The 13,412-nt window shown below is 38.9% G+C and overlaps 1 protein-coding gene across 3 annotated transcripts in view; it reads right to left on the minus strand.

Moving 5' to 3' along the window:
- PRMT7 (protein arginine methyltransferase 7) overlaps positions 1-13,412 on the minus strand; it is a 189,491-nt gene that overhangs the window by 67,548 nt on the left and 108,531 nt on the right. For all 3 annotated transcript variants that reach the window (XM_030204294.1, XM_030204293.1, XM_030204295.1), the window contains exons 12-13: positions 11,275-11,322; positions 6,503-6,592 (exon numbers count right to left, since the gene is read on the minus strand). In XM_030204294.1, coding sequence (XP_030060154.1) covers positions 6,503-6,592; positions 11,275-11,322 — 138 coding nt within the window. The remainder of the gene's footprint in view (positions 1-6,502; positions 6,593-11,274; positions 11,323-13,412) is intronic.

Genomic DNA, 13,412 nt, shown 5'->3' on the forward strand with positions numbered 1-13,412 from the left:
CGAGACAAAGGTGATCCTTGGGGGACCCCGCAGGGATTTTTCCAACTTGCAGAAAAACTATTATTCATCCTAACTTTATATAATCTGTTAGTTAGTTGAAAAACATAGTACAGCAGTAAACCACTTTGATCATTGTTGAAAGGTGGTTTATCAAGTTCTTATAAACTATTAAAATGTAAGCAGTTTAACATGATAGCAAACATTTGATTCCAAATAAAATAATGATCCTATGAGGACCTTACATGCTACAGACAGAAAATGTTTATCTAGAAGGCCTGAATAATAATCCCTCTTTAAATCTATCTGCACCCCCACTCCCAATGCATACATAGGAGTGCTGCTGTAACCCCCTACTGGTGTAACGTTTTCCTATAATATAGTGCTAAGTAGTAAATGACACTTTTCTAGGTCAGCTTGAATTTTGCGATTTTCAGATGACCTCTTTGTTAAAACACTATTATGACTTACATATGTTGCCACTCACACTTCCAGAACAGTAAATATTCATCTCCAAACTGTAAAGATGACTTCACAACTTCAGACGGATGAATAAGAAATCTCAATTTCTTCTTAAGGAATCAAGTTTAGATCATCCATTTATTACAAATTTCAAAGAAATTGAATTGTTAGAATAATTAAATCACCTGTTATTAACAAAAATGTCAGTGTACCCTAAAACCAAGTTTCCTAAGTCTAGTTCTGGAGTACCCCTCTGCCAGTCAGGTTTTCAGGATATCTCCAATGAATATGCATGAACTTAATTTGCATATGCTGCCTCCATTATATGCAACTCTTTTTCATGCACATTCATTGTGGATATCCCAAAAACCTGATTGGCAAGGGGTACTCCACGACCGGACTTGGGAAATACTGCCCTAAAATATACAAAAACAGCAGTCCTTCAGTGCTACTCCTCAATGCAGATAGCTTACATTATACTAGACATAGGACAAACCAATAACAGCTGATAAAGTACAGCACATAGAGAGGGAGATATAAGGTATGCTAAACTAAGTGTATCATTTCATTTACACAGTTTAATAAGTATTTTAGTACTTAAAAACGTGCACACAAATATGAGTAAAAATTATACCCAAATTAACACATCTCCAAGCAAATCCCATGTCAATGAAGGCATTAGCTACAACTCCCAATGCAAGGAGGCATGCTACAGCCCTGAAAGTCTAACGGAAGTTTTTTTTTTTATTGCTGAAATTTGAAACGAGTCATACTTGGAGTAAAGTAAACTCAAATTTCTGACGCAAATGGTAGTGCAAGGTCCTAGACATGGAGTTTTAGAGTGCCGGATCCAGGACTGAGGTGGACCTCTGCACCTGGAATCCCCACATCCAGGTCGACAATGGCACAGTACTATAGAAATATCAGTTAGTGTTATTTTACCTCTGACTCAGCAATTAAATTTCCAAGTCTAAAAAACACTGGGCTAAGCTTTGGGACCACCAAACCAAAAATGCAGAACAGTTGTATGGACAATTGTCTATAGTTATGTAAGCTCTTTAGGGAAGGTGGTTATTGCAGCAGAAATGTTATTACTGTTCAATCTCATATGTATAATTATTGCTGTTACTTCATGTTTCTCCAATTAATTTCATTTCTTTGTGCCCAAGACCTGGAAAAACAGATGGCAGACAAAGGGATTGAGAACTGGTGGTTCTTATGCCCCAACAGACAGCCAGACAGTGAGCACTTCACAATGACAATGATAATGGTACTATATACACCTATACACCTAAACTACATGTTCCAGCAAGGCCTCTTCCCAAAGGAAAACGGTAATATCCTACTTACCCCAATACCGAAAGATACCAAGAAAAAAGCAAATTAAATCACTAACTACTGTCCAGTAGCATCTATCCCGCTGGTAATCAAACTGATGGAAAGCTTGGCAACCAAACAACTTACCGATTACATAAACAAATTCTCAGTTATTAAGCTATGTCCAATAAAATAAGGTATCATCTTATTTTCTTTTCCATGTTTTATTTCTATTGATTACCTTCAAAAGTGGACTAACATGGCTACCACACCTCTCTACTCAATACTACACGAATCTCAATCAGGATTCCCCCCCCCCCCCCCCTCCACAGCACTGAAACAGTACTAATCACTCTCCTAGCCAAATTCAAGCAAGAAATAGCAACAGGCAAAAGCATCCTTCTCCTCCAATTCGACATGTCTACTGCATTCGACATGGTAAACCATAATACACTACTAAGACTACTAGACTACTTCGGGATTGGTGGAAATATACTTAGCTGGATCAAGGGTTTCCTGACCATGAGAACATATCAAGTGAAATCAAATTCAAACATATCATCACCGTGGAAAGCAGACTGCGGAGTACCTCAAGGATCACCATTATCACCAATTCTTTTCAACCTAATGATGACCCCACTAGTCAAGTCCTTATCCCAACCAAGGCCTCGACCCTTTCATCTATGCAGACGATATCACAATATACATTCCATACAAACACAAACTGACAGAAATCACCAACGAAATCAAGCTCAGTTTGAACATCATGGAATATTGGGCTAATGCATTTCAACTAAAACTCAAAGAAAAAAGCACACTGCCTCATCCTTTCATCCCAATACAGCGAGGACAATCCCACAAATATCAACACCCCAGACTACATCCTCCCAATCTCAGACAACCTGAAAATCCTCAGTGTTACACCAGACCGCAACTTAACACTAAGGAGCCAAGTGAAATCCACAACAAAGAAAATGTTCCATTCAATGTGGAAACTTAAACGTGTGAAACCATTCTTCCCTAGGGAAATATTTCGTAACCTGACGCAATCAATGGTACTAAGCCACTTAGACTACTGTAATGGAATTTATGCGGGATGCAAAGAACAAATCCTAAAGAAGCTTCAGACTGCCCAAAACACAGCAGCCAGACATATTTGGAAAAACATGATTTGAAAGCGCTAAACCTCTCCGAGAAAAACTACACTGGCTCCCAAAGAACGTATTGCCTTCAAAATCTGTACCTTGGTCCACAAAATTATTTACAGTGATGCCCCGGGATACATGACAGACCTTACTGACCTACCAACCAGAAACACATCTAAATCAACACGAACATATCTAAATCTGCATTACCCAAGCTGCAAAGGTCTTAAATACAAATCCACTTACACATCCAGCTTTTCCTACGTAAGAACACAACTATGGAACGCATTACCAACAGCCGTGAAAACAACGTACGACCACCTAAACTTCCGTAAATTACCAAAGACTAACCTGTTTGAGAAGGCATTCCCTACCGATCCAACCTAAATGACTGATCTTGGCAACACAACAAAAGCAAAGCACGTAATGGCCATAACACATCCATTCCGTTTACTGTTCACATGAACTTCTTATTATCACATCACTTTGTATTTGTTCACACCGGAGACTGTAAATGCACCTCCGGTACTAGGTAAGCAACATTGAGCCTGCAAATAGGTGGGAAAATGTAGGATACAAATGTGACAAATAAATAAATAAATAAATAAATATATGTGCCTGCAACCAGGAGACACCCCTTTTCACTTTATACCTGACTATCTGGCTTTTTCAGTTTCTGTGAACATTATTATGTTAATGTACCTTTTTATAAAAAAAAAAACATTGTAGTAAGCTGCATGCCATTACATTTCTTCAATGGGAAGTGATAGAGTTTTCAGCGTATGAGTTTGGCTAAGGTAATAAAACCCACATTTTCCTAAGAGTGTGAGCAGTACATTTAAAACCAGAAAGCTTGCAGCTCTGCCTGAACTTTGAATTAAACAGAAATTTACTCAAGAGAAATGTGGAATAAGCAAAGTATTTTTTCACCTTCAACTCTCTCTATCTCCTAAAATGTTTTTTTTTCCTTTATATACTTTCAGTTACTAAGTAGTGTTTAAGTACCAGAAAATAAGGAAATGTACTGCGCAATATTCAAAACAATTTAGCCGGTTGAGCGGTTAAATCGCTTGATCGGGATTAGCTAATATTCAGTGGCACTTAACCAGATAAATGCCGCTAAATATCGCGGTCAGCACAAAACAGAAAGCTGGCTACCTTGGGGACATGGAAGACACCAAATACAACATCCACTGGATTAAGGCAAAAGTTTATTGTCTAACAAATTACAAAGAAATGCTGACACGAAGAGCCAACACAGGCCATATTTTGGCATTCCATCCTTCGGTGGGGGGCCTTACTAGTCAGCTGTTATCAACTTACACTGTAAAACCAGGACATAGTGTATAAAGACAGTCAAATAATGAAATCAGTGAAGCCAACAAAACAGCTGGAGCTGGGTCTGCATGTCAGCACTTCTCTGTAGTTTTTGGATAATAAACTTTTGCCTTGATGCAGTGGACATTGTGATTGGCGTCTTCCACTCCTATGTGTTGGCTGTGCTTTTCTGTGGAAAACTTTTCTTACCTTTGGGTTGGTTTTATCTTGGGGACGTTCCAGGGGCTGAGTCAGCACTTGGCCACTTAAGTGCTGATATTCAGCACTTAAGTGGCCAGAGTTCGCATATAAATAGGACCGCATAAATATCTATCCTATTTTTATTCGGTAACCCACGGCTGCTTAAATGATGAATATCGATTTAGGCGGCTACATATTAGCTGGCTTAAAAATAACCAGATATTCAAAGCCGAAGCCCACATAGGTCCCGACTTTGAATATCTTGTAATATCGCAGTGGGTGGTTAGCAAAACGCTCATCGCTGACGGCTGCATATTGACCCGTTATTTTTCAGAGTGATTAGGTTATGGAATCTTGTTAGTAGAATTTCACATATATCAAGCATGCATACTCGAGAGAAAAAAACAGAAATATCCTGCATAAGGTGTATCAAGAAAGAATGTCATAGATGAATAGAAAAAGAACTGAACTAGATAAACATGAAAAATTTTATTGCATGAACTACGGGTCCCAATTTTAAAAGATTTATAAGATACTAAGACCCCATGGTCAGCAGCAAATGTGGGCACTAGAGGCCACTAGCGAAAAACTAGCTCCCGCATCTGCTCCCACCGAATGCTCAGAGCTGACGAGCACGTCAAACAACGAGCTCACCAGCTTTGGGCGCAATAAGCATGCAGATGCATGCAAAAGAGGGCCACCTGCATTCCTCCTCAATGCTCAGCAGGCAACATGCCAAACAAGGACACTCCTCCCGCAGCAAACCCTACGCCAGCTTGGAGCTGGAGCTAAGGTTGTGCCAAGCAGGAGAGGAATAAGGGAGACCAGTGATGCTGTTCTGGTGGACCACAGACCCCTCACCTCCCCAAAGACGCGAGAGCTTGGTGGTCCAGTGGACCCCAGACCTCCCCCCCCAAAGATGCAAAGACCTGGTGGTCCAGTGGACCCCAGAATGTCCAACCCCTGAAAATAAATAAAACCTTGGTGGTCCAGCGGGGCTCCCGGCCAGCCCCCCCCCCCACTATAGACTAGCCTCGGTGGTCTAGTGGTGGCCCCCTCCAACCCAACCCCCTCATACCTTGGAGGAGGAGGGACTAGGACGCCTTCTCTCTTCTCCCTTATTTGGTAGTTAGGCTGTGTCCAATGCATCCCAGGATGCACCGGGCAGGGCAGGGTGCCACCATTTTGAGGACCATCCAGTCAGAAGCGGAGCCAGGTTGATGACGCGGGGGGAGTGAAAGCGGCGCGAGAGCGGACTTCTGCCAATGCCGGGGCACATTTTCAATGCAACATGTTGAGAAAAAAATAGGCGCCAGCAGAACTCTGTTTAGGGGAGCATCTGCTCCCCCCCTAGCTACGTCACTGCATCCAGTACAGGAAGGGAAGGAATCCTAGTCCCTCTTCAAGGTAAGAGGGGGTTGGGTTGGAGTGGGCTACCACTAGACTGCCTTGGCTAGTCTACCGGGGGGGGGGGGGGGGGGGGGACTGACTGACCGATCCCAAGAGTTTTATATATTTTCTGGGGGGGGGGGGGGGGGAGGGGGAGGTCTGTGGTCCACCAGACCACCAGGGCTAGTGACAACTGACATCTTGGGCATGGTCAGAAAAATTGTGCTTAATGCACAACATTTGAGTGTATGCATCCGGCACCATCCTGTTCCTAACTCCCGAATAACTGATGCTCAATGCTGTGAGCGTGCCTAAATTTGCATCTCACTAGCATTGAGCATTAGAGAGTTGTTCTAGGGTGCCATTCCGGTAGTATTTCTCCGGCCCCGTTTAGTACAGTGCCGGAGTTTTGAGCATCAGGGCCTAAAAGGATGGAATCCTTTCAAACCCAGGGTCCAATAAGGATAAAACCAATATATCAGTCTCATATTTTCCAGTGCTGCAAAGACGTCTGGTTTTCAGGCAATTCACAAAGACCATTCACAAAATCCATTTACACACAATGGTTCTAATTTACAGCCCATTTATGTATTCTGGTTATCCTGAAATCCAGGCATTTGCTACATTGGACAATGAGAGCCTGGTTTCCCTGGAAGCTGGAAGGCCAAAGTTACCTTCTTGTTCTCCAAGTCTTCAGGTGTCAATAATTCTGGCCTCTTCTCTATCACTTTAACTTTATCTTCTAGATGGTTGGCTCTAAAAATCTTTAACAAACAAAAAAAAGATAAAGTAGAAAGAAGTTACAGAAGATAAGGTAAATGCTTTGAATATTCTTTTTTTTAAGTTACCCATTGATAAAAGCCTGCACAGCTATAATCTCAGCAGGAAAACCCAACGTTGCATACTTACTAATGTTTCAGGCATTTTCATGACAAAATACCACCACGTGCTATGTAGTTCCTCTTGAATTATGTAGAAATATTAACAAATTATGCTGCACATTTGGTTAACATTGTGGATCTAGTGAATTTAAAATAAGATTTCTACAAGAGCGGTATACATGATTGTCTAGGGAACAGCTTCCCAAATAAGATCCCAAAACCCACATGTGGGGTATGACCTGGGTGGGCTCTCAATAGGTGCATCATTATTCTGTACCCTGGAGGGGGGGGGCACACAATTTTATTTGGCTGCTATCATGGGGTCATGGCCATAATAAATTGACAAGCACTGGTCTAGGGTAACACAAAAAAAAAACCATTTCACTCCTTTCAAAATTGCATTCTGCAACCTTCAGAGTAAAAAGCAGGAATGGCTAGTCCTATTTTAGCATGAAAAATGTAATACTTTAGTGACTAACATATATAAGAGGCAAGCAAACAAGATCTTAAGTCCACTGACAAATCTGGTAGCACCATCTACTCTTTCAAGTTTCCCTCCTCCACCTCCCCATTTCCACCTTTAGCTACTTACTGTATGTACTTGAAGGAAGGGAAGAAATCCACCAGAGGACAGAGAACTCTAGACACCCCACGGACAACAACTAAAAATGAGATAAAAGTGGGAGGACGACCAAGGATTCCAAAGACTGAAAGGAAGTATAATAATGAAGATATTTATTGAGGATTTGCCTTCATCAAATAGTTCCCAAAAGCATTTGGCATTAAGACTCCTACGACGTTGCGACGAGTCTTGATACCTCAATAAATATCTTCATTATTATACATCCTTTCAGTCTTTGGAATCCCACTTTTATCTCATTTTTTGTACTTGAAGGAAGGCATATCCTGGAACTGTATGCATCCTGTACAGGAATGGTCTTCACTAATTTTATCTTTCCCTTTGAGGCCACAACACTACTATCGTGTGAGTCCCAATAACATCTACTCAAACAGTCCTTTTTGAAAACTTTTTCATTGGGGATATCCTCAAGAATTGGGCATTTCAAATGCATTTTCTTCTTCCGTTGAGAAATTTCTTGTCCATCAAGCATGCGGATCTTCTCCCCATCCACTTCTCCCTTTCTATTGTGAGCATGGATAGAAAGGCAGAGATTGTTTTGAAGAACACTGCTCTACAGCAACAGTTCCAGCTCTATGTTACTGGAGCAGCTGCCAAAGAGGCCCTATCAGAAGTCTGTGTGCAATTACAGAAAAAAAATATTATGTAATTTCTCCTGTGGAAGTTGCATATTCTTCTGTGAAGTATGCAATTTTTTGCATAGCAAATCTAGAGGCAGGTTCCAGTTGGCTAGACTCAAGAACAAGTTATAAGAACTTTAATCAGGGTTCAGCAACATAGATTTGCAGTGTATGATATATTTTGATTACAGTAGATTGATGTAAATCACCTTAGGTCAGAGTTGTATCAAGAAAGGCTGTATAAACTATGAAATCAGGTACAAACCATAAAAAATAGGGGACACACCAAAGCAATTCATGAAATTATAAAACCCTTAAATGCAATCAATATACTCGTGTATAACAAAAGTATTCATGAAAACCATTTAAATAAAATTTCCTCCATCTTACATATGAGTACTGTAGATCAAACACATATTCACAGAGAGTTATGAATTTACAAAGAGCCACAGCCTTATTTTGATAATCCTACATTTGGTGAATGGAATTCCCTCAACAAATATTTCTTGATTTTAATGCTATTCATTATAAAGATACTACTACTAAGGTGATTGATGGATACCGGAAGGGTTTTTCAGAAAACTATCTTGTATTCAACAACAAATACAGTTGACAGCAAAAACATTCACAGCAAGGAACTGAAGGCACCAGCACCTAGGCTCTGGCAAAGAGACTAAGCAATGACTGGCTTTGTATATATATCCAAAAATGAACAAGTTTGCCTCTGGCAGGAAAAGGCTGCCAAGGAGTGAAAAGCAGCAGCCAGCTAGTCAGGCAGGATCTACTGACACCTGCTGGTAGGTAAGAGGTTCACCCATCACAAGGTGCTTTTAGGAACTGAGCCACTTGCAGGCTTATAGCAGAACATCATATGGATAACATATGTCCACAGTGAGCACAACTGGTATCATCATAGCTGGGCTTCAGGTTATGATGGCATACATTATATACATCTGTGATTATATCTTTGCCTTTGTATTTCCTGAAGACCAAGGAAGATCTGCTATAAAAAAAAGCTACTGTGCTAACTGAAAAATGCCTATATATATTTTTTTTTTAACAAAAATGTGGGATGATAGGGAGAATCAAAAAATGTTTTACTGACTTTTCTTCCAGGAACTTGTCCAAATCTTTTTGCAAACCCTGCTATATTAACTGCTTTTACCACATTCTCTGGCAACGAATTCCAGAGCTTAATTATACACTGAGTGAGCAATATTTTCTCAGATTTGTTTTAAATGTACTACTAAATAACTTCACTGCATGCACCCTAGTCCTTATACTTTTGGAAAGATGAAACAAGTGATTCAGGTCTAACTGTTCCATTCTACTCATTTTATAGCCCTTCATCATGTCACTCCTCAACCAACTCTTCTCTAAGCAGTAGAACCCTAACCTCTCTAGCCTTTCCACATAGGGTTCCATTCCCTTTATTCCCTAGCACCGCATTTTCCCAACTCTACCCTGTTTAACTATCTCTAGGTCTTTTTTCCCATGTTTTAAAGGATAAACCACATAACATTGCATACATTATTGCTTAACAAATCATACTAATTTATTTACCTCTATACTAGAATTTGTGCCTGAAAACTCCTATATTACAGAGCTGAGCTACTTCTTCACAGTCAATCTTACACCATAAACAGATAAATATTCATGTTAGTGTACAACAGTAAGCAACAAGAGAAATCCAAAATCTGAAGTTCAGTTTTCAAGTTCCTTATATAACTTTACTATGAGACACTGTGTTGATGTTACTATTTCAAATGGTATGGTGATTTTAAATGACAGCCAATTTATGATAGGTGAGGCCAAAAAAGTCTGTACAATAACATTAGTAAGACTTCTTTCAATAAAAGATCATAGAAACATTGAAAAATGAAGGCAGATAAAGATCATATGGCCTATCAAGTCTGCTGATTTATGCCATCTACTATCCCCTTTTCTCCCTTAGATATCCTATGTTCTTGTCCAAAGCTCTCTAATTCAGATACGATTTTTGTCTCCACCACTTCCACTGGGAAGTCATTTCACAAAGTCACCATCCTTTCCGTGAAGAAGTATTTCCTCAGATTACTCCCGAGTCTATCCCCTTTCACTTTCAACTTATGCCCTCTCATTCAAGAGCTTCCTTTCTGTTGAAAGAGATTCACCTCTTGTGCATTTATGCCACGTAGGTATCTAAACATCTCTATCATGTCTCCCCTCTCCCACCTTTGTCCCAGAGTATGCATATTGAGATCTTTAAGTCTGTCCACATACGCTTTATGCCGAAAACAACTGACAATTTTAGTAGCCGCCCTCTGGACCGCCTCCAACCTATTTATAAGTTTTTGAAGGTGCAGTCTCCAGAATTATACTCAATATTCTTTAGAACATCTTTATAAAGTAATGAAACTGCCCAAAACCAGAATTTTCACTTTATGGAGGATAATTTTATAAGCCTTGTTTGTACGTAAAACATAATTTATGTGTAGAAACAGGTGCTTATACTGATGCGTGGTACACACTTAAGTTGTATACACGTAGGAATTCCTGGAGGCACAACTTAGGCTGAGCTGCAGTATAAGTGCTTATGTTACAAAATATGTGTCTCCATGCAAACGGGAAGAAAAGTAATGCCAGCCTTGTGGTTTAGTTTTGTGTTGAAGCTTTCAGAAGATTGGTTTTCAAAAACACTTGGGGGAACTTTTACTAAAGTGTGTCAGGCACTTAAATATGTGAATTGGTGATTGTTAATTGCTACTGTACAAATGCAGTAACTGCTTTTACATTATTTTTACAATTAATGAATGACAATTTGCATGTTAAGGGCATTTGTGTTAGGGGATGCAACTAGTCAGGGCATGGGTGGAGAATGGGTGTGGAGAGTATATTACAGTCTGATTTTATAACAGCATGCTTAGGTGGGACACCCAAACAGGTGCCTACTTTACAATGGCAATATAGGCGCATATGTGCCTTTATAAAAGAGGCAACCAAAACCTGCTCTGAAGCTGACGGAAATGTGTGCATGTACTCCGTGTGTATACTTGCATATTTTATAATATATGGATATACACCACAACTACGTTCCTACTCTGCCCAAAACACGTCCCCGGGAACACCTACATATGGTGTATATATAAGTACAAGATGTCTTCTTGCTGCACATACTTATACAGGTATATCAATGTGCAATCTTATAAAAGGGCTTTTACGCATGTAAAACCTTTATAAAATTAACCCCATAATGGACTACTTCAGTGCATTTGCAGGTACTAATTAACTTAAATTTATTAATCTAAAACTTCTTTATCACTTACCTTTTCCATAAGGCTATGGGACATTGAAGAGATTTCCACAGTAAAAACCTAGAGAGAACATTTTAAAGATGTTCAGTGGCTCTAAAAAGTATATACTAAAAGATGTGGGTGATGAGATACCAAGTAATGCTATAAACTGGACAATCTCATAAGCTTCACGGAAGACAGCAATCTTTTTACTTTTAGATTTTCAGCCATTTTTACTCACCTTCTATAAATATTCTGGCTTTTATTTTTTACCCTGCAAGTCAACTATCCACTGTTGACTGCAATTTATCTGGCTCTCCCATACCTTACTGCTGGGACATTTTACGACATCAGCTACTTTTGAGAGCCATTTAATTACAGTGCAAACTTTAAAGCTCTATACACAACAAACAATAGCCATACCAGTATAATAGAATGCATGAGCAATTAATCAGAAAAATGTAAAGACAATGATCCCAGTATAGCCTTGGTTCCCAGTCAAGGCCCTTTTACTAAAGCTTAGCGTGCGCTAATGGAATTAGTGCACACTAACCCCCTAATTCTACAAATGTCACCAAACATTGCACACGCAAATTTGGGCATGCGCTTCGTGAATATAGTTTTTTGTTATATGCACAATTATAAAATAAGGGGGCTCTGCGCCGGTATTTGCACCACAATTTCACTGGTGCAAACAGACGCATCTAAATTTAAGAGCAACCTCTGGGACTTAAGCACACCTAACTTTAGGCACGGCTTATAGAATAGCGTTTAAGAAGGGTATTTCCGCACCAATTTTTTTAGGTGCCGTTTATAGAATTCACCCCTAAATGCTAAGAAGCCCATAGGTAAATAATCCCATTATCACTCTACATTTTTGTAAAAGGGTCCCTAAGGTTTGTATACTTATGTTTTATCTAGTTATTTTTTTATATATATGCTTTAATATCTTAAAATATAAAAAAAACAGGGTTATATTCCACACAAAAACTGTATTTCAGACACACCACTACATGTGGAAACATTTAGTTCATCAGGAAAAATTTATAACCACTATGAACTTTAAATCATTTATCTCTTCATCTAAATACGCAAAAAGTTCACAAAAGGACGAACACAAGTGCAGTGGGTGCATGTTTAGAGTGACAGCACAGTGATCCCCTGAAGAAGTAGCAGTGAAATGGGTGCCTGTCAGGATCCTGGATATTAAGTGCTTTTTTCATTCGATTATAGACTTGCACAGAAAAATCCTGTTTTGGGGTTATAAGAGTGGTCATAAATAGCATGAGTTTGTGATTATTGCAGTACAATGAAAAGGTCTTGCAAAAAGTATTGATCTGAAGATTCACATAAAGGAGACATTATTTACTTTTGAATGAAGTATTGGTTTGAAAATTCACAGCAAGATGATATTACTTTTCTAAATGATGATTTTGTGGAGGTTTTTTTCAGACCAATAATTACATAAATCAATAGTGTGGCAACCGTGAAAGCAAGTGAAACTCTGGATGTATGCAGTTGCCTGACTGACATCAGAGGTCATTTTCCTCATTTTTACATAAATAGATGAAGAAATAAATTATTTTAAATTCACGGTTATCATACATTTTTCCTGGTGAACTAATTGTTTCCACATGTAGTGGTATGCTTTAATATTATACATATTGATTTTGTAAGCTGCCTAAAGTGGATTATAAGTAAATTAAATACATAAATAAACAACATGTTGCTGTGAGGTTGCTTGTGAAGATTATTAATTTGGTTTTTATTGTGTTTAAATTAAACTAAAAAAATAGTGCTGAAAATAAAATGTGACAGCCAGTAAATGAAACAGTATAAAATATTGTGTGTGTGTGGGGGGGGGGGGGGGTTGTAACATTTGCCAATAATCAAATAAAACAAGGAAGAAAGTGAAAACAATGCTTGTGTGGAATTTATTTTTTAGCCTTTTTCACTTATAACCCTCTTTAAAATGTTGTCACTTAAAGTCGTTTGAATTCTATATTTTTTAATCAGATATTTTTAAACTCTTTAGTAGTGACTGGAATTTTAATTCATTTAGCACACACTAAAAAAAAAAAAAAAAAAAACCGTCTGAGTGCTAATAAATGCACATCCCTACTATTTATAGCCTGACTTTCCCAGCTAAAATCACAAAGTGGCTTCATGAC

Source organism: Microcaecilia unicolor, chromosome 5 (assembly GCF_901765095.1).
Source record: "Microcaecilia unicolor chromosome 5, aMicUni1.1, whole genome shotgun sequence".
Classification (NCBI taxonomy): Eukaryota; Metazoa; Chordata; class Amphibia; order Gymnophiona; family Siphonopidae; genus Microcaecilia; species Microcaecilia unicolor.